The sequence below is a fragment of the Poecilia latipinna genome, unplaced genomic scaffold, assembly GCF_001443285.1.
Source record: "Poecilia latipinna isolate Pla-1442-1.1 unplaced genomic scaffold, P_latipinna-1.0 Scaffold826, whole genome shotgun sequence".
Lineage (NCBI taxonomy): Eukaryota > Metazoa > Chordata > Actinopteri > Cyprinodontiformes > Poeciliidae > Poecilia > Poecilia latipinna.
The window spans coordinates 85,881-108,024 of NW_015113442.1; the positions used below are offsets into that span (position 1 = coordinate 85,881).

General features: G+C 39.0%; 1 protein-coding gene across 3 annotated transcripts in view; it reads right to left on the reverse strand.

The window, feature by feature from the left end:
* Nucleotides 1–14,410, reverse strand: part of cnksr1 (connector enhancer of kinase suppressor of Ras 1) — a 34,334-nt gene extending 19,924 nt beyond the window's left edge. For 2 of the 3 annotated variants that reach the window (XM_015047421.1, XM_015047419.1), the window contains exons 1-4: nt 14,171–14,409; nt 12,163–12,320; nt 8,355–8,557; nt 8,046–8,130 (exon numbers count right to left, since the gene is read on the reverse strand). In XM_015047421.1, the coding sequence (XP_014902907.1) occupies nt 8,046–8,130; nt 8,355–8,557; nt 12,163–12,320; nt 14,171–14,222 (498 nt within the window). In that variant the 5' untranslated portion in view covers nt 14,223–14,409. Of the gene's footprint in view, nt 1–8,045; nt 8,131–8,354; nt 8,558–12,162; nt 12,321–14,170 lie in introns of all 3 variants that reach the window. The other variant, XM_015047420.1, reaches the window with a different exon arrangement.
* Between the last annotated feature and the right edge of the window lie 7,734 nt (nt 14,411–22,144).

The following is a 22,144-nucleotide window of genomic DNA, read 5'->3' on the forward strand; positions in this document are numbered from 1 at the left end:
ACACACACACACACACACACACACACACACACACACACACACACACACCAAAGCAAAAGACCAAAGCAAAAGAGTGTGTCCCAGTTAATCTGCATTATATACACTCCATCTATCTCACATTGATAAACAATGTTTTACTCAGAAGGCGCCACTGTTGAATGATACAGTTGTTAAAGCCATTACAGTGGAAGTAAATTGCCTTCATGTCTGGTTTCTGGGATGCGAGTGACGATAATGGTTCAGCAGGCAGAGTGATGGCTTCAGAAAGGGAGCAGAAGAAATGAAGAAGCTGCTTCATATAATGGAGAACGATGAGAGGATGGAGCCGATGTTTACAAAGCAAAACACACCAGATAATATTAATGCCCAGAGCTAATCTGAGGGGCCGGGTGACGAGTTGCACAGAGGTCCGGATGGTAAAACTAATCCCTGTGAAATGTACCGAGGGATCAGCACTGAACACAAACGGATTGGGCTAATTGAGAAGTCATATGACACAAGACTGAGGAGGAGAATCATTATCAGCCCAGTTCTGCTTTTACACCCATATTTACTCAAGTGTGAAAACTTGTGAGCCTCTGACAATGATTGACACTTTAAAAATAATACAACAGATGAAAATAGCTGTTTAAACTTTAAACTTGATGCTATTGGAGCAAACTAATCTCATCATGGCAGTCAGGCTAATTGTTAGACTTACTCAGCTCAGCTGCTTGATTAGTCAGACACTTTTCACAACGTAAGGACGTCTAAAAATAGAGCAGGAAGCAATCTGAGTAAAAATAAAAAGGTACAACACAGGGAGTCATGAATACATATTAGCATCTTGATTTATAATGGCCTCATTTTTTGCAATCAAAAACTGGCACCAAAAGGCTAAAGGAACCCTGAGTCAATCCAGACAAAATGTCATATTAGCTCATGTTAGCATGCTCAATCTGCTTGTTAGAGCAACCAACAATGTGCTAAGCTGTGTTTTCACATGATGTCATCAAACTGGGTGCAGCCATATTGGAGGCAAATGACAAAACAAGCATTTATTGCTGCAGTCTCTCATCCTAAGCTCAGTAAGTAACATAGTAAACATTGCTGAAGTTGAAAACTTTCTGATTGAGAAAAACACGCATTTTTGTCAAACTGCCAAAGATATCTAAAAAATTCAAATGTCAGATGTTGTGTGAAGAGAAGAGATATCTGTGGCAAACCAAGCTGCACCTAAACGTCTAGAGGAAGAATGTGAACAATATTGGAGTGCACTCAGTACATTCTGTATCATCTAAGAAGCATGACCCACAAAGTTATGACGTTTAGTAAATTATTGTGCAGCTCAAACAGTTTTAGGCGTAAATCTTTCACGTGTGTGCATTTCTTCTGCTTTCATTTCTGCCTGTGATGTAGCGCCGAGCTGCCCAACCCAGATCCTCAGCCTGCTGTTGTGAAAGTTTTCACATCTTTTCCTGTTACAAAAAGTTGTTCAGATGTTTTAAATAATTTCAACTCATATCATCGGACTGTTGAAGGCTCAGTGAGTCAAATCACATGCGCTGAAGCCGGGAAATATTAAAAAACATGAAGGAAACCGGATATTTTAGTTAAATAAATATGCTCGACAAAGAATAAATCTACATAAAATCTACAGAAAGGAAAGTTTTCCATGAGTATTTTACCACAAATAGGGAGATGCCAATTGTAAACTGATTGTAAAAATATATTTTATTATATTTTCAGAGATTTAAGTGTTGCATCTTATCAAAACCAACTTCTTGATTGAATAACAATTATTTTACATTGAAGTTTGCCAAGTCTTTTGTAACCAGCTCAAGTCTTACAGTAATATGGATATTAAAACAGCAACAAGGCGTAAAATCTAGGACATAAACTCTTAACTTGCCTGGAGGTCAAGTTCAGAAGAGGTTGCACCGTCAACCAACCAACAGAGTATCACTTCTGTTCTCACTCAGCAACACCTTTTTCATTTTATGAATTGCATAACTCTGCTGTCTGTGGCATATTTGTCACAGGAGACTTTCGCATAACAGTCCAACCTGTTCTGCATTTTATTTTAACAGTGGAAGAACAGGAAATGGCACATTGAAAAGAATCCAAAGCAGGCAGAATGTTGTCTTCTGCAAGGAAACTGGTCAGAAAGCCGGGCTGGAGAATCTGAATGTGTCAAAAACTACAGGTGATCATGAATATGACCAAAGGTTCATTATGAAGTAGGTGAGAAAAGGTTTTAATGCATTTATTTACATGGATAAAACCGATGCCATTTAATAACAAACTGATATATTACTGGGTATAATAGGGAGCAGATGTTCATCATCACAAATTACAGACAAAATTACATATTTTTTACATCTACACTGCAATGCATACCTTAAAAAAAATCTGTTTCAGTTTGTTCCTCCCAAGAACTAACATAAAATATAATTTTTTAAAAAATGCATGTTGTTGGAGAAAGTCTGAGGTCTACAAAAAGGTTTGAATGTCTGTGTGGAAGAAGACGAAGCGTATCAGGAATAAAAAGGGGTAAGGTGTGGTGGAGATGCGTTTCATTTTTTCAACAGCCTCCAGCATTTTGATGCTCCATTTTCAAGCCTTTCCATTCATCTGACGTCAAAGGGATTATAATAAAGAAACCACACCTGAACTTTTTATAGGACATATACCTAAAAATGTAAGATGTATCATAAGGATACAGGAACTCTACATGGTTAATCCCACGTAAACTAGCAAAACTCATCTCTACATTGGAAACAAAAACAGTCACCAAGAAAGTCACACAAGCAAAGATAGCAGCTCCTAATGAGTTAATGTGTCTAAAATAGAAACAGTTTCAGATTGGACCTGTCATGTTCCGTGTTTCTGTGTGTTTATTTTTGAGTTTCTGTGTAGTCCTGTGAGTCTGTCTCTGTGTCTTCCCTGTTGATTGCTCCCAGCTGTATCCCGTACCCTGATTACCCTCCCCGTGTATTTAGTCCCACCTGTTGTCAGTGTTCTTTGTCGGATCGTCGTGTTACTCCGTCGTGTCTCACGTCTGTGTTCTGTTCCTGTGCTACCAGTGATTTTCTGTTCCTCCTGGTTTTTGTCATTAAATCATCTCTTATCATGACTACCTGGGATTACCGGCGTCTCTCTCACCACCACCAATAACCACACATCATGACAGGACCTACAGTATCAACTGAGTGATTCATTGCTACTGAGCAGAAGGGAGGCTTTCCAGGGGTTTGGTTTTGCTAAATATAATCTGTGATTAAATTAAATATAATCTTGGTATATTCTTTCTTCTGTTGGGTTAGATTTTGGTGTCATCAAATCTTCCCTCTTCCCAACTTTAGCAGTTTTGGCTCCAATTTATATTCCACAATAACAAAGAAATGTGTTAATTTACTTGAGGTGGCAAGAACAAGCAAAGTTCTTGTGACGTTTTTTAAATGGTGATGGTAAAACCATAATCTCACCTGCAATGATTTCAGCACATTTTCTGTAATGTTTTAACACTCTAATGAAATACGTTTATGTAAGTCCAGTTAAATCTACCATTAGAAGATTGCTCATGTTTGTTTTAGCTTTAATAAGCGTAATAACTTCTCATACTTCCTAAAACTCATCAGGCTGAAATAGCAATCAGATCCTCACACTGCAAAAACACAAAATCTTTGTCTAATTCCTACTACTGCTATTTTAGTACACTTGAATTAAGACAAAAATAACTTAAAAGTTACTTTTCAGCAAGATGAATAAGCTGTTTTAAGTCAGTTATTCTTTAATACAGATACAAACAGTACTAGTCCTACTGGCAGATTTTTTCACTTAAAACAGGAAAAATGTTTCGTTATAAGTGAAACTAATGTGTTTTTATGTATATTTAAAATTTAATTACTTAAAAACTGCTGACACATGTTGATGAAAAGTTACTTTTATGTTAGTACATTTGAAATAAGACAAAACTGAGATATTTGCAGTAGAAATTAGGCAAAAGTACTTGGTAAGATTTTGGGGTTTTTTGCAGTGCATCAGTGCAAATAAAATATGATGTTAAATCTCAAGAGAATAATTCAAAATTATACTTAAGAATATTAAAGTTTTGCACAATATTTTATCATTCATCCCCAGAGGTCATCAAAAGTAATAAGCTAACATAAAAAGTGCAGATAAGAAATGAAAGGCATGGGAAAGAAGCTGTGTGGTGAATTGACACACAGCTGGTGTGTTTCAGAATCTATCAGGCCACTTTTGTGGCTAATTTTGATGTGTTTGCAAACTGTTTTCTGAAAATGTTTCACCACTGTGTTGGACAAACTGGTTGGACAAGCCCAGCCACATTCTCCAGCTCTAAACTCAGGGATAATAAATACACTGCTCAAAAAAATAAAGGGAACACTCAAATAACACATCCTAGATCTGAATGAATGAAATATTCTCATTGTTCTGTACAAAGTTGAATGTGCTGACAACAAAATCACACAAAAATCATCAATGGAAATCAAATTTATTAACCAATGGAGGCCTGGATTTGGAGCCACACACAAAATGAACGTGAAATGTTCCCTTTATTTTTTTGAGCAGTATATATTTAAGTGATAAAAAATGTTCCTGCTGATTGGTGGAGGTCAAACAGAAAAGTCAAAGATCTCGACTAACCAACACAGTTAAGCTCCAGTTCTTGAACTTGCCCTGTTGATGTTTCATATTGCTAGCCAGACATGCTATAAAAAGATTAAGAAACATAAATACACCTGCTGGGATCATTTGAAATCACACCCTGCGTCTCTCCTGTGTGTCTCTGGACGTCTCCCTTCTTTTCCTTCATCTTAACATTAACAGCTCAGCCTTTAGGCTGTTAGTCTTGCTCAATGTTTTAACCTGTTTATGAGGATTTTCTCCTTTCTGTCCTCTTAATAAGTTATCCACTTTGGTGAAGCATGTTAATATTTGCTAGCCAGTGACAGCTATATTGCGTTTTAGTGCATTTTTATATGTTTCCTGTCAAGCTGAAGCGTTATGTAACCCAAACTGCAGACTAAAAGCAAAGCTGTCATAGCTGTTTTGTTTTAGAAGTATTTAGACCTTCATAAAATGTTTTGCTTTTATCTGGAGCTGCATTCATCAAAGTTGCAATAACAGACGTTATTTACTTTCTCTTCTAGAAACCGAATAAATCTCACATACCTGAGAGTTCACCTCTTTCTCTCCTTGCCCTCAATCTCTTTAGCTTTGGCTGCTGCCTGAAGCTGTGCCACAGTGAAACTCAGAGCTGACAAGTTAAGTGTTGGGTCCTGGCAACACCAGCTGACTGCTGACCCAGATCGCCCCCAGGGTGGGAGAAAGAAATACACTCTGTAATGCACACACACTCACGTAGAAAGGAGCAATAAGAGTCATTTCTTTTGTGAAGGATGTGGTGCAGCTTCTGTGGAAGTGCCTCTCTAGAAAAGACGTCACGCTGAAGGCCTGGCCCCCTGACAACACAAATGTCACGCGGGGAATGACACCAGATTCAATTAGCCACAAGCAAAGCTATATGTAACCATGACTTTACTTGTGTGTGAGGTGAAGGGAAATGCACATGAGTATGCAAAGACACTCAGCTGTACAGTTTTTACTTATAGGCTGGAGAGGAGGAGGCAGAAAAATCTTCCACATCTTATATTCCAGGCATTATTGGAATCTAATGTGACACACCGACACAAAGTAGTGCATAATTGTGAAGTGGAAGGAGAATGATACAGATACAAATTGGAAGTCTGCCATGTTCTGTTAGCACTCAGTTGAACCATTCGTTTCTGCATTTAGAGTTGCAGGTGTTTTGGATCGTGGTTCCACCAAATTTGCATATCTAGCAACTGAAGTATTTCACCAAACTTCTGAGCAAAACAAGCTCAGGCTCTATCAGATCAGATTAGAACGTCTGTGAATAACAACTTTCAAATCTTATAACAGATGTTCAGTTTGGATTAAGTGCTGAACTTTGACTAGGCCCTTTTATCACATGAAAATGCTTGGGTCAGAAACTTTTACAATTCAATGAGTCGTCTTTTTCTCCCTGTTCTCCTAAACACTATTTGTTTAGAATTTACATTAACTAACCTAGTTGAGCTAAGTTAAGTTTTGCAAATATCTAGTGTGTAAATTTATCTCCACACCTGAGCTGCTGTTCCCTGCAGCTCCTCTAGAGTTACCATGGCTGCTGCTCAGGTGAATGCTGTCCACACTCAGCCTGTTAGCTCAGGAGTAATTTCATGTCTTGTTTGCAGTTGTCCCATCTTTGGAATATTATTTTATATTATTTTAACTCTGCTTTAACTTCTCCACACTTGACCTTTCTGCTGCAGTTCTTTATTTTTGTTATTCTGTTTTCTAATATTCTCCAACATCAAACTGTTCCTTTCCAATCACCTTCAAACAAAAACATTTGCAGTTCACAGTAAATAAGTTTGAAAGCTATTAAGTTGCCTCTGAAGATCTTTTTAAAATGTGTTAAATGTTTCTTACAATATAAGCGATGCATCAGATTCATAGAGCTGAAATTAAAGGATCAATTCCAGTTTTTTTTATCAGCTGCATTGGAGTCCAACCAATAAAACATCCTCTATGTTCTCCGGCTTTCAGCACATAACTGGCACCTCTAAAAAGGGAACCAGTCAAACAATCACCTATAAATAAAATCAGTTGACAACCTGTGCGCACCAAAAATGGTGAGCTTTGTTAACTTACTTTTCACTGACTAAGCTCTCTCCCCCGTGTGTTGGTAGCCAATAATGAATGAAAACAGCCGTCAACAAGGCCAGCTCATCGCGTAGGAGCAAAACAAACAAAAAAACATCTTCTCAGAGTCAACACACTACATCACTCAGCTATCCACACTTCCTTTCATTCTCATACTCACTGTTTCTCAAGGTTCATTAGGATTTTTTCCCAGTAAAAACACAGCGACAGAGTTTAACTTCTGATCTGATCAACCCCCGCAGCTCAGAGAGCCGATGCTTCTGCGACAGACAGCAGCTCGCTTTTCATTTTCAGAGATACAGTTTCTTATTTAAAATCACTTCTCTTTAAACTTAATGAGGCAGAAAACAAGTGTTGCATCTAAAAGCAGGAAAGGAAGGATCACCTTGTGTGGAATTATCCAATCAGAGCCGTGAGGACAGTACCTGTCATGCTGGGCAGGTTTCCAGAGCCGGATATATTTAAAGTCCTTTAAAAACCGGGTCTCTGCTCCAGAGTCTCTTTCAGGTTTCTTCTTGTCTGTTTTCTTCTCTCCTTCACCTCCGTCAGCTTGTTTTTCCTTTCCTGTTGTACTTCTGAGAATCCAGCCTCTTGCTGCCTGTTGCTCGGTGTTTGGTGTTCACTCCCCTAAGAGTCATTGATAGAGGCAGTGCAATCCCTCTCTAAGTCTCCTCCCTTGCTCTCTGACTCCCTCCCTCCGGCGGCCAGCATTACAGATCCAGGCCTGTCCTCTTTGCTACAGCAACCACTAAGCCCTTTCCACCCTCTTCTCATGTACCCTCTTATGATTATTCCTTCCTCACCTGTTTCTTTCAAGCATTTCACGACTCCACAATGGAGGAAACAGAAACCAAACGCAGCTAAATGTTTTTGTTTTCTTAGCAAAGCTCCATAGAGGTGAAACCTCCCTTCAAATATGTCAGGAATTTACAGATGAAAAAAAAAAAAAAAACTGTGTAAGTAAAGTTAGGCTGAGGAACAGACGGGTGTGCATGTGCTTCTGTTTTTCTCGTTTAGTCTAATTGGGAGAATTAAAAAGCAAACTGGCGCACACCCAAGCGATTGTGGTTCCTCTTTGGATATTTATCATGCGTGACATTACGGCTGAAAACGTAGCAGTTCCTTTTAAGATAAAACTGATCTGGGGTTTAGGAACAGAATCGCTGTAAAAGTCTGCCGACCTCAAGCACACAGTGGAGTTTTGTCTTTTTAGCTCTGAATTTTGGACAGAAAGTCAGAGTTGAGCTGAAAGGATTTGGAAATATCAGATTTGAGCTGAACTGATGTGGGAAACACATGAACACACCCACCTTGTGGACGATGTCTCTCAGATTTTTACAGTGGGTGAATATGCTCTGAGTGGAGGTGTATCTGCTGAGCTGGGATAACTGATATCTGGAAAGACAGATCATGACGTAAATCAGTTCAGACGGATTGGGAGTGAGAGGACACAAAGTATTACAAGCAAAAACATTCAGTCAGAATTAAAATGAGGGGAGAATCCCACTGAGGTAACTCTGTTAAATCGTTCAACCCACAAGCAACACATAGAGCTAAGTTATCTAAGTTAAATAAAACACGTTTCACAATGATGTACGCAGGACTTCCTCCTTACAAACCTGCTGAGCAAGCAGAAGAGGCCTCTGGCAGAGGTGATGAGCTCTATGACGTTCTTCAGAACGCCAACTGGCAGCTTGGTGGCGCTCCGTCCGTCGTAGCTGTTGTGGCGCCAGCCGCCCTGGATGGCCATCGGCAGGGAGTGGGCAACGACACGCAGCTTTTCCGTCAGACCGCGCAGGGTCTCTCCTCCCATGCCATAAGTCTGAAGACAACACACACAACAACACACACATGTAAGGACCGGGCAGGACATTCCACCCCCTGCTGTCACCAGCCCCTCCAGAAGAGGGTAGAGATTGTTTTTGAATCACATTTTCATATGCTGTGGTTTGTTTCTGGCCAAGTTCCATATGCTGAAAACAAATCTCTAACTTTCCCTCATTTCCTGTGTCTTTTCTGCTGTCTGGTTTGAATAAATCCACAGAAAGCTTAAGTATCAGAGTATTATTCCACTTTTCAGTCCAACAGACATTTTCATATTGCTGCTTTCATGCAACTGCGTACAACACATAAAACAAAAAACCTGTGAGAAAAGGAGTTAAGATGCTCCAAATGAATCCATCAATGTAAAGCAGGTTGGGACGTTTGTTGTCGTGGAAACAGTATAATTTCTGCATCCACTGACGACAACAAAGCAATGAAAACTTTTTAAAAATTACTGAAATAAATAATTTTAAAAATTTGTGCACATTTCTTTAACTTAAACAATAAGATTACATTTAAAACATTAATTTAATAAAAGATTTAAAACAGTAGAGTACAAATGTAGCCCTGGGAGAAATGAAGATCCCACTGCACTGAACCCACTAAAACCCTGCTGGTTCCACCGAATATTGATTTCTGAACTCTTCCTGAGTTAAAACATTAACATTGTTGTTTCTAGATGAATATGAACTTGCTTTCTTTGCATTATTTGAGCTCTGAAAGCAATGCATCTTTTTCATTATTTTGATTATTTCTCATTTTCTGCAAATAAATACAATTTGAATTTCAGAGACATGTTGTCAGTAGTTCATAGAATAAAAGAACAATGTTAATTTTACTCAAACATAAACCTATACAGATTAGAATCAGATAAACTGGTAATTTAAAGGTCTCTTAATTGTTTCCAGAGCTGAATAAATCATATTGAAATCTAAATTAATAACAGAAGTTAGTGTAAATCCTAATAATGTATATTTATGTTTACAGTTATGCCCAAAATGATTCATAACCCTGGTAGATTTAGATTTTAAAATATTTTTATTCAACCATGAAGTTTGTTTCTGATAGAAAATTAAAAATTAATGCTAGTCATGAAAAAGTTAACTCATCCGTTTAAATTAGCATTTTATGTTTTAAAATGGCATAAAAGAAATTATCTACAAAATTCTCAAAAATTACTTTCTTGGTATTTGAATAATCAAACCGCTTCTTTAACTGTCGGTCAACAGTTTGCATGTATCCACTGATATTTTGATGGTTATCTTTGGTAACGGACTTGTGAAAGGAAGGCCTCATTTCCATCACCTTAATCTTTATCTCCCTCCACAGATTCTGGATCAGATCGTGGTGGGACTCCACCGCCTCTTAGATGTTCATATTTCTTCCAGAAAGATGTTTGTGATAACAATGGTGGTGTTGATAAGTATTCTGTTGCTCCCAGCTAAAGCAAGCTGGCGACAGATCACAGGCCCGTCACAAGGCAGCACACAGGACAAACAATAACACATGCACACACTCGAACCTGCAGGCACTTTAGAGAGCCCAGTTAACCTAACAATCATGTTTTCAAACTGTGGGAGGAAGTCAGAGTACCAGGAGAGAATCCTTGCATGGACAGGAAGACCATGCAGAAAAACCCCAGGCACAGATCAGAACCCAGGACTGATTTATATCTAGTCAAATATAATTCAAATAAAGCCACAGACTTCATATTATCCCTGCTATCAAATCAAAGTCTTTCAGAAAGACAACAGCCTTTATTCATTTGTCTGTCGCTCCAGTTTTCTGCATCCCATCATGAAACACAGCAGCTGCTGAAACAGAGTGTGTGATTGTTACAGGCCACTCGTCTCGGGGTCAAGTGCTTCGTACTGGTCAGGCTTTGTTAGTCCACATCATCCAGCCACCAGGACAAGCTTGTCAACAAGTGGCCATGAATCTTTTATGGAGCTCTTAATTATGTAGCTGTGCACTTGAAAGTGTTTCTGTCTGCGCCATGTGAGCATCTGATGGGGGGGTTTTATGAATGAGCGCAGTGTTAAGATCTTCATGGAGCATCATGACAGACACAAGCACCCACACACAAGGTCTGTCTGAGGAGAAAAAAGGAATTACTAGAGGAGCAGCTTTCCTCATTCACAGACTCCAGGCTTACAGGTTCAATCTGTATCACGGTTAATTAAAGAACTCAGCAACAAGGAGTTTAAGCCATCTTAGTCTGAGGTTTACAGGCTGTTACGTCACCAGAGCTGCTGAATCAGAGGTGATACTGAAGCAAAGATTATTCTGGAAGTCTCCACACAAAACAGCTCAAAGACTAGAGATACACTGATCCAATATTAATACCTGTATCTAAAAAGAGTAGATTGGGTATCGATGACAATACAACCGATCCTTGAGAGTAGATCTATTCATTCAGTTCTGTGCTTTGTGCTCTGAACGACATGAAGCTTTATTATTTATTTTAAATTATATTTAGGATTCCTAATTGCACTTTCTGAGCCATTTGAAAGAAGATTTGTTGCAGTTTATTTTTTTACATGTTTGACTAAGATCTATTGTTTTGTCCATTTCTTCATTATTTATTTACATTGACTGTTAAACTCCTGATTGCACTGACTGGACAAATTATAGTTTCTACATGTTGTGAAGCTATTGGTGTGTTTAAATGAGCTGTTCTGGTGCAGCACTGTCAGATAAATGTGTAAATCAGTTTAATTATGTCTCTGTTAAAAAAAAAAGAAATGTTTTAAGTCAATTCAGCACTTTCTGTGTCGGCCGATACCAACACTCAGACATCTGTATCCGTATACAAAGTGGAAAAAGTGAATCGGTGCTTCCCTAATGTAGATTCATTAAGTACATATAGTTCACACTGACAAAAAACACCTAAACCTCAGAGAGAATCTAAGTATTGTCGAGTAGAGCATCGTCAAGAGGAGGATGCGAGACATCAGAGTCAACAGTGCAGAGGAGATGAAGTTTTTTAAAGCACGATGGGTTTCTTGAACACTTCCTCAGAGCCACACGCTGATCAGCTCCAGGCCAAGCTGCACTGATGCAGTAAATCATGCAAAAGGCGCCAAAAACATTCCCAAATATTGTCCAGGACACAGCAGTTCTCTGGATATGACTCAGCATGAGTGCTTATCTGATGTTGACATGAATAATACAGTTAATGTTTTTACTACAAAACGCTTGGAAAGCTGGAGCTGGAATGTAAGATCGAAGTACTAAGAAATCACACTGAGTAAAAACATCACATATTTCACTAAGGCAAGGCCAAGATGTCAGGAAGTTCTGTGGTTCTGGGTGTGCTGGCCAGATTTCTAAGAGATAATCCTACAGTTCCTGGTACGACTGTGTAAACAACAGCAGGATCTGAAAACATTACAGAGGTGGAAATCAGAAAGCTGTCATATCACAAAATATACAACACCCTCAACAAACATGGATATGACCACTCAGGTAATATCCTGCTGCTCACTTCACAACACTTCCACAACACACACAGGAGACAGACCTGGAGACAGATGATGCTGCTGCAGGCATGCGCTGTAAACACACACATACACACACACACAGGTGTGTGTTCTCACTCACCAAGGAGCAGAGTTTCTCCACAGCCTCCAGAATGAGCTCCTGGTGTCCGATCTTCTGAACTCCCAGCACCTCCAGATCCTGGGACGTCAACTGAAGCAGGTCCAGACCTGACAGGTGCCACTCCGACACCTGGTACTGATCAGTGGGAGCATCCAGACCTGGAAGTCATGGAAGCTTTTTAGTTTTTACTACAAACAGGTCCGGAGCATAAATGGAAATTCTCCAGTGTCAGGAAATCTGAAGCATGTACCAGCTTGAAAAATGCCTCTCGCTCTGGAGCATGTACCGAGGTTAGGACTGAAAAAGTCACATTGAAAGGAAATCTGGGTTTTCACATGCAATATGTGAAATGAACAGCAAAAAGTAAATGCAAAATCACAAAGTACTTAAAAAAATTCATTAACTTGACTTGAGTTTTGATTTACGACAGTGTAACATTATTAAAAATGTTTAAAGTTTAAATAAAGTCATTTAAGCTGAATTTAAATGAACTCAGTTGTATTTTTTTACACCACATAGGTGTACAAAAATACATATTTTTACGCCAATATGTATTGAAACCAATGTCTTTCAATACATATTGGTGTTTGAATTTATTTATTGAATATTCCTGTTCATACTCATATCGCACTCCTAACTACTGGAATCCCCCAGGGGTTCATCCAGGGTCCACTTTGTTTTCTGTTGGCATATACAGCTCAAGTTAAAAAGAAAAAGATCAGATGTCACTTAGTTCTCTCAAACTAACTAAATCAAAAACTGATGTAATATTCATGTGCATATTTGTCAGTAGCTTTTTCTTGTTCTTTGCAACTGGTTGAAAATGCAGCATCATGGTGTCTGATAGGTACATGTGATCATTACCACATCCTGCCGGTTTTAGCTTCTTCTCCGGCTCCCTTTCCATTTTAAAATGATTTTCAAGACCTTACAGTTTTATTAATGTGTTAAATGAGCAGGGAGCTCCTGATTCTGCACCCCACAGGGAGGCCAGTAAGGTGAGGTGAGCAGATGCTCCTGGATGAGCAAATTAAAATAGAGAACTGACTGGACTTTCACTGGACTCTGGGGCATCCGGCCCAAACACATCAGAACCTCTGCAACATTCAACAATCATTTTCTGTCATTTAAACCAAATTGTGCTGTGACTTTTTGACTGACTGTGTTGAAGTCAGTCAGTGTTGAAGTTTATTGTGTTTCTTTGTTTTAAGAAGAAGAAAGGGCTGAGCCAAAAAGCAAAGTTCTTTATCAACCAATCTGTGTTTAGAAACTCAGGATGCCCCGTTTGTGAGGATTTCTGAACAAATCCCACCAGTAATCTCTTAATTTTACCAGCATGTTTCCTCTGACTGGGAGTAATAACAGCATCTGTTTAGGGAGGTAAAGCTTAGGATGATGGGATGTTGGGCTTCCAACCGCAAACAGTTGGAGTTCATCTCAGAAGGTGAATTGTCAAAATACCAGCAGAGGAGCGCAGAAAGCTGTTATTACAGAAATTATTTTCAAATTCCCATTTTCGCTCAAATTGAAGTAAAAACAAAATGTTTTTTTTTAAATAAATGAATATGGCTGACTCATTTATTTTGAAAGTGCTCAGAAAAACTTTTATTACGAACACAGAAGTTGTCTACAAAGTAGCATAGAGAAGTAGAGGACTCCGCTGTGTTGTAACTGTGTTGGAAAGCATTAATCCAAGCTGAGCTTTGTGGTTAAATCTCTTCTCTTTCATTTTTTCCCCTTTTTTCTTTTGCAGAACTTTGCTTCGTTTCCAACAAAATAAGCAGGGAAACAACAGAAGGCCATTGTTTACCCGGTTGAAGCGTTTAGCTGTTGACACTGATCAGAGCTGCACTGTTGTGGCTTCTCTCTCTCACTTCCTCATTCCACCTCCACCTTTCACTTCCAATAGGATTTGCGTGCTGCTTCTATTTTCGACCTAACCGCCCCGATCCAAAGTACCTGCGAGGGGATCAAGTGTTTAAAAAGAAGAAGCGGGTATGTCCCTCACCTTGGAGCCACTTGGTGACTCTCTCCTCGCTCCACGCAGCGATAGGCTCCATGCTCGGAGTCCTGCTCCAGTCGCTCGTTCAGCTCCAGGCGGTCCTGGCCGACTTCTACCTCTCCGGACTGCTGGAGGAAGGAAAACTTGATCCTGGTTTGGAATCGGATGATGACGACTGGCACTCCTTTTCTCAGGTAACAGGTAGAGTTCCCCCCTCTAGTGTCAGCCAATAGTACGGAGCTGTCCAGCCCCGCCGGGCGCAGGACCCCTCCCTCCGGTACCCATCACCCCCGCCTACCTGCACAACTTCATAACTGGCTTCTTAATCACGCTGCGTTCAGGCTGAGGAATATGCGTGAGAAAGACCGGCGCAGATTTGCGGCCTGCCAGCAGATGACGCACAACAGCAGCACCTGAGCTGCGGAATTATGGCTAAAAAAAAAAAAGTTTAACCCTGTTTCCATATTGATTCATTAAAAACTACCCCATTTAAAAAAAACTTTTTCCATAAATTAGTTAAAATGTTCTAAAGGATGGTTACATATTAACAGAGTTATTATTATTTCATGTGTTTAGTTCAGTTAATTTTTAGAATTATGGTTTACACATGAATGAAAACCTAAAATTCAATTTGTTAAAATAGAATTTAAGACCAGAACAATAATTTTAAATACAGAAATGTTATTACCTACTGAACTGTATTGTCTATGTGCTGTACTGCGTATTCATCAGTGCAGCTTGGCATGAAGGAGATCAGCCTGTGGTGCTGCTGATATGTTGAGGAAGTTTTAATACTGACGTTCACATGTGTTGTTGTTTCTGGTGTCTTTCCATTCAATTCCCCACAGAGCTCTTGAAATTCTTGACAATCCCTGAAGGACTATGGTTGTCTTTGTGGATTGTTAATTTTTATTCTATCAGGCTTTTTTCTTCCACTTAACTTTCCATCAGTAAGCTTCGATTCAGCTGTTGAGAAGCCGCCAGTTTTTTTGGTTACACTGCAGTTATCCGTGTTTCTTGTGCACCTTTTCTCTACTTCTCCACTTTTTCCCACACAACTTTCCATGTATATTAAAGCACTCTTTTTTCACTTAATTAGCGGTGGCATTTTGTGGCGTACCTTTTTGTGGAAGACGTAAGGAACGGTTTTGGTGGGCAACTGTCAAGTCAGGAATCTTCTCCATGAATGCCGCAACATAACATTTCTGTGTTAGAAGTATTATAAAATGTGATTTTTTAAAACAATCGGTTGTACATCTTAACAGAGACAAATGCTTGAAACACATCATAATATGTAATGATGTTAAATCTCATTAATTTAAATAATGAAATAAATAAAACTTTTAATGATGCTGTCAGGTACATTTTGCCAGTTTTTCCTCTTTTGTCTCAAATGTTGCAGCAGATTCATTACTGAGATACGTCTGTGCTGCTGCTTTCTAATGCAGGAACTTTGTTCAATGTGAATCCTCAGCACATTGTGACTCACAGAGTGAAATTCTCTATTCAAATAATCACAAGAATTTGTTGGGAAAAGAAAAGCTAAAAGTACCAGCCAACCTAATCCTCTTATCCAACCAGTCTGCTCTCCTGAGAAATATCCAGAAACGTTGCTAAATTCACTCTTTGAACTGTGCTGACGTCTGGGATCCTACGATGACACAACTTTGCCCAAAGTTTATGAATATTTCATTCTTGACTCAACATCTTTTCACTGCTTAAGAAAAGTTTTCAATGTCATCATCAAAGCAGCATCTTACTTGTTAATATTGTGAAGGTTACCATAAAACTCCACATTTTAATACATGAACTCTGCAGGTATCTATTCTAATGTGAAAAACTAAAACTTGGTTCAGTCTCTGATTTTAAAATATCCTGTCTGCATAATAAACTTTAACTAAGGTTTTGTCTTATTTTATTTATCTTCATGTTCCTTAAGTTTACATAAGTTTAAATTGATAATTTTCCGACTTTTCTTAGCTGAGTTATAATCCAGTTTTATTATTTTATTTTAATCTGTGCTTGTATTTAACATTTTGCTTATAATTTCTGTTGAGCCATCTGTACTGCTGAATGATTTAATAATAATAATAATAATAATAATAATAATAATAATAATAATAATAATAATAATAATAATAATAATAATAATTGTTATTATTATGCATACGTGTCTTTCTTTTAATTCTTGCATGTTCGATCATATGAATTTAATCTTTTCAGAATGACAGCTTGTTTTTGCTCAGGATGTTTCATTATTTTTTCATTGTATTCATTCATTTTGCATTCATTTATTTAAAAGTAAACATGAATTGACTGATTGATTGATTGATTGATTTTACATCTGTTGGAATCTTAAAAAGTTATGTAATGAATCTAAATGCTGTTTTCTGACACCTTCAAACTGCCAGCTGCTCTGTTCCTGAGCTTTTTGGTTTCAGGGCCATAAAGGGGATTTAGTGAATATGCTGCCTTATAGTCATGTGATAAGTTTCACAGCCGTGTCTCACCAAGTTTTCAGTGCACAGTTTCTCTTACGGCAGTAAAGGGCATGGCCTGATCAAAAAGCCGTATTCATCAAAGTGCTGCCCTCAGATATCTGGCACCCCCTGCTGTTGTTGCTTTTGAACAAAGCTGAAGAGGCCTGGTCAGGGCAGAAGCCATATTTAAACATCAGTAAGTGACACATTGTGGTTTTGTGCTACAATAAACAAAGTGTGCGATAAATGAGTGAAGAGATGAGTGAGTTTCCAGTACTGACTTGCTGACAGCTAGCATTTAGCTTCTCCACTCCTGTACTGGATAATCAGTAACCGGAGAATCTGCTACTGCTGTTTGTCTGTGCAGAGTTGAGTTTGTATCACAGGTGCTTTCAAAGACAATACTCCTGGCTTCCTGTTCTTTTTCTCTCTTTTTTTTTTTGCCCAACCCAAATACCCGAGGAACACCGTCAAGCCTCGACATGCTGTTCTTGCTAGACTGTGCTCTCTGAGTCAGATGAACTTGTTACTTCTTGTTCTCTTTCTACAAAAGATCTGGTCGTGATGACAAATACACACACACACCCACACACACACACACAAAAACACTGGAAAACTTTATTTTCAGTGTAGAAATATTATTTCTTTACCAGCTTTTGCTCCTCTTTATTTTTATGTGAAAGTGTAAGCCCACCATCTCGATGCATCTACAACCTCTTTGTCCTATTAGCACTTTCTGTGTGAGCGATGATTGCAAAGAAACTGCTTGCATCTGAAGTCTTAAAGGCAAAGAGCCAGGCTTTTTATAATTACATTACCTCCTTCTGTCGTCATTCAGCACAGATTGGTTAATTACTGTTCCTTCAGTATTGCAGATAATTGGTTTCTTTCACTCTTTTGCACTTGTCGTCTCTCAGCTCTGATAAGCAGCAGTTATCACCACCAGTCTAAAAGTCCTTCAGCTGAAATCTGGCACGCCCTGTGCGGCTCATTTCAAGCTGAAATAAGCCATCCACCCCTCCCCCACATTAATGCCTGCTTTATCATAGCAGGTTGAAGAGAGGCTGAAGAGGAGCACAACTGAAATAAGTTCTGTTTGGATCATCTGCACTGTTGAGTAGCTACAAATTAGTAATTAAAAATGTTGAATCTACAAATTACAACCTTGATGAGAGTAAAGATATTGAAATGAAAGCTGACTGAATGAAATATTAAGTGGATATGGATTCTTCTCTGCAAAATGCAACATCATTCTTAAGTCTTTTCCTGGATCCTCAATTGGATTTAGGTCAGGACTTTAACTAGACCATTCTGAAATATTATGCATTAATCCAAACCCTTCCATAATCACTCTGGTTGTTTCCTAAGAGCACATGTGCCAAACTCAAGGTCCAGGGTTCAAATCTGACCCGCCATATCTTATGTGACCCTCCAGACTCTACACTGTAAATAAAAGAAAAAAAATCTCTAATTTATTGTAAAATACCATGGCATGGCATCTGTGGTTGCCATAATTTTACCATGTAAATACAGTAAAATTCATATAAATACAGTAATATTCTGGGACCACAGCTGCCGGTATTTTATTGTAAATTAGAGACGTTTGCTTTTACAGTGTAGAGAGACTCTATGCTCTGGTCAAACCTTCAGGTAGTTTTTATCTGTATACTTCTAAATTACATTAATGTGAAAAAAGATTGATGTTATTTAACTTTGGTAAGGACTCAACAAATGCAGAGGCACCTTTTAAAGTCATATTTTAACATTTTAATATGTTGTTTTGTCAACACGTTTTGCCACAACATTCAGGACGGTCATGTGGCCCAAATTAAAAATCAGTTTGACACCCCAGGCTTAGGGTCGATGTCCAGCTGGAACATGAACCTCCAGCACAGTTTCAAGTCTTTTGAAGCTTCTTAAAGGTTTTCTTCTAGGATTGTCCTGCGTTTGGTTTAAGTTTGGCCACCTTCCCAGGCCCCCCACAGCTTGATGCTGAAACCAGCATGTCATGTTGTAGCAACTCCAGATAATAGAGCTAAGGTGCTTGAATAAAAACTTCTCTTATCTTTTCTTTTTTCTTTCCTTTTGCTTTCTTTTTTGTTTCTTTTCTTCTCTTTTCTCTTCTTTTCTTCTCTTCCGACAAGCAAAGTACCTTGAATAACTGAAATCTGTTGATGAGGATCCAATTTCTGACATCCTGTTTCAAATCTGACAGCCACTCCACAACTGGAGTGTGCATGTATTTGCATTTTAATGGCACTTTTTACATCAATACAGGGAGCTCCATGATTCATTGTTTCCCCCTGAGCTCCCTCAACATCACTCACCCTCTTCTCTTCATCTGCCGGTTTCAGTTCAACTGAAATAAAACGAGGTTAATCAACAGAGTCATTTTCACGTCAGTTCATCTGATTTGTGAGCTCAGGGAACAAGCCGGCCATCCGATTCTCCACGGCTCCATTAAATTTCACATCCCACATTTAGACAGGGAACATGTTTCAGTTCCATGGTGACAAATATCAGGGAGGGATCCAGCTTTGTTGCATGCGCATGTTAAGACAGACTGACGCATGTTTTTCCTGGATTATTCATGCAGCTGCAGGTAGAGTTTGGGGATCCCCGGAGTGGGTGGAAGCTGGACATCTCTGAGTCAGAAATGCCTTTTCAGTTGGTGACCTGAAGTGCAAACTGAAACTTGGATCTTCATTCAGGTTGTTGGTTTGATTTTAACTTCCTCCTGTCACAGGCACTTAACCCCCAGTTGGTTACCATTCTGAGTTTGGTCTATAAATGTAACCACATTTGTAAATGTGATTGAATATACCTGGGAAAGCTGTATATACTGGTACTGTTGTAAACATTGTAATGATCTTTCTGACCTCCAATTTGGGAAAGTCTACATATGAAGCTTGTTTGATTAGACATTTTTGAGTTTATTTGGATTATTATCCTTTCATGGATTCCATGAACTCCTATGTTTGTAGTGTCCGCTAGAGAAAAGGCCCACAGCATCACAGATCCTACTTTGCAAGGGTGGCAAGATAAATTTGAGCGTTTTTTCAGCAAGAACAATTATTTCCTAACTTTGAACTTTTTTCCTTATTGAATAAATTTACTCAAACTTAAAGTTGGATTTTTCAAAACATTTTTATTGGCATATCATATTGTATTCCAGTGAAGGATGATTTTTTTTATTTTTTATTTTCTGCTTAGACAGATCTTTATTGGGGGTGCTGCTAGGAGTCATAAACATTTAATATCAGTCTGCTTATATTCTCCATGTGGATGACAGAGGAGAAAACAGCGATTGTCCTGAATAATGGAGATAGAAAAGAGACGGTGGAGAGGATGAGGGATGGGAGAGAGCTGTGGACAACAGTTAGTGGTGTGGCTGCACTAAATAAAAAACACATTACATTTGGAGGTGCCTTCAAAGCTCCTTGCAGCTGATAACCCATCATGGAGAAAAAAAACTGACGGCTGAAAAATTATGTTTAGGATTGATGTGGCTTTGCGAATCACAGTTATCTGAACATGATGTGTTGGGAAGAAAGAACGGTGATCAAACCTTCTGTCCATGTCATCGTTACACGGCTCTGTTCCAGAGATCACAGAATTACATGTTGTCTTTTTGTCAGTTGCATTTTTCCCCGGTCCTCCGTTGTGTGGGCATTCAGGCATGAATGAACGTGGCATTCAGTCTCCGAAGTGTAAAAATAAGGTTTCGTAGCAGCTTGGATGCAAAGTCCAAAACCCACAGCAAACGCTGCTGTTACATAATAAAGAAAGTGTTTCCCACCTCCTCCAGTGTAGACAGTGAGTGTGATTCACCTGCCACAGCAATGTCAGACAGGAATCAGTGGCTTGGCATTAATACACAGGCTCAGTGAAAACAGCAGCAACAGTTTGCATTTACACCTTCAGCTCATTTAGATGCCAATCATCACACATTATATTACTCCAATTCATGTTTCCCTTCTGTGCCTGGAAAACCGTTTTCATCTGAATCTGAATCAAAAATTCATCAGAGCGACAAAGCAAGGCAGCTGAATGGCCTTCAGTTGCCAATAGTAACCAAAGATGGCCAGGAGCAGAATCCACTTGGTGGTGAATGAAGCGGGGAAGTGATGAAGGTGGATGGGACGCATTATGTCAGCGGAGATTACAAGGACTTCCACGAGAGCTGTTGTCAATGAAAAGAGCAGGGCCGGATCAGAACAGCACCGATCACGACCCACTTCTCTTAACTTCCTTTACATCACAGTTATTGTGTAATCAAGAATGTTATATAATTTTTGCAACCTCGTGGAGCATTTTTGGAGATGGGAGTCTAAAGGCATTGTGCACTAAATATATCTGTGCAAAAACCAAAAATACAGTTTGGGGCGAAGCAGCAGCTCATGAGAAAAGTCAGTTTCACTCAGTGCTGCTCTGAGATCACAAAAGATATTTCAGCTTTTTTTGGCTTCTCTAAACCTTTTACATGATTATTGTGTGTTCTCTGTGCAGGTGTGTCACAAAAAATAAGAGAAGAAGCTCATACTGGACACAGTGACACATTGTATTTTATTCGTAGTGCAGCAAGACGTTTCTGATATTTTTCTGTGGTTCAGGAGTGACTTAAACCAGTCGAATCTCTCATCCTGGTATCTGCAGGACCTCAGCTGGGGTTAAATAAGTTTTTCTTGTGTGTTGATATATTTTTTAGTAGTTCATCCTTAAATGATACAACAATAAAAAATGGTAGGGTGTAAAAATTGATTGTTCATTTACATTTTAAACATCAATGATCTCCGGCTTCCTTTCACACCATTTTTACTCATTATCACTCAAGCATAGATTACAGTTTTACTCATGGCCTGTTTATAAATCTACTGGTCTAATGGCTGATTCATTTGCAAGTATCTTGGGCTGGCTGTTGCTTTGCATCACAAAGCACTCAACGCCCGTTGTTTGTGCACATTTTTCAACTCCACGTTTTTCCTTCCACTAAGCTTTCAGTTAATGATTGGATACAGCGTACTTTGAGCAGACAGCTTGATTTGTCTTTTATGGTATACCCTCCTAACAAATGGTGTCAAAGACTATCTATAAAATCAGCAGAGTTGAACGTGATGTGATGTGAAGAATAATTTATTTTTATTGGTCTTGTTTAATATATTTTCGGGCTTTTATTAAATGTAATACACAGTCATCAAATAAAAGCTTTGAATTTACGAGTTTCACTTGAACTGAGTGGAATTAATGAGGGATAAAACAAATTTTCCAATTTTTTGACATGCTTCGGTAAATAAATTGACTTAATGGACTCAGCAACATGAAGCCTGAGCGGCAGCAGGCCGTTCATTAGCGGCATTCTCCACCCTGCATTACGTATTTACAGTTCTTCTCGCTACCAGCGGGTGGCGCTGACGGGCCGGTGCGGAACGGGCGCAAGAAATGGGGGGTTGGATCTGCCAATGACAGCTCGAGTTGGGAGAGTGTTCGTACTACGGGGCCA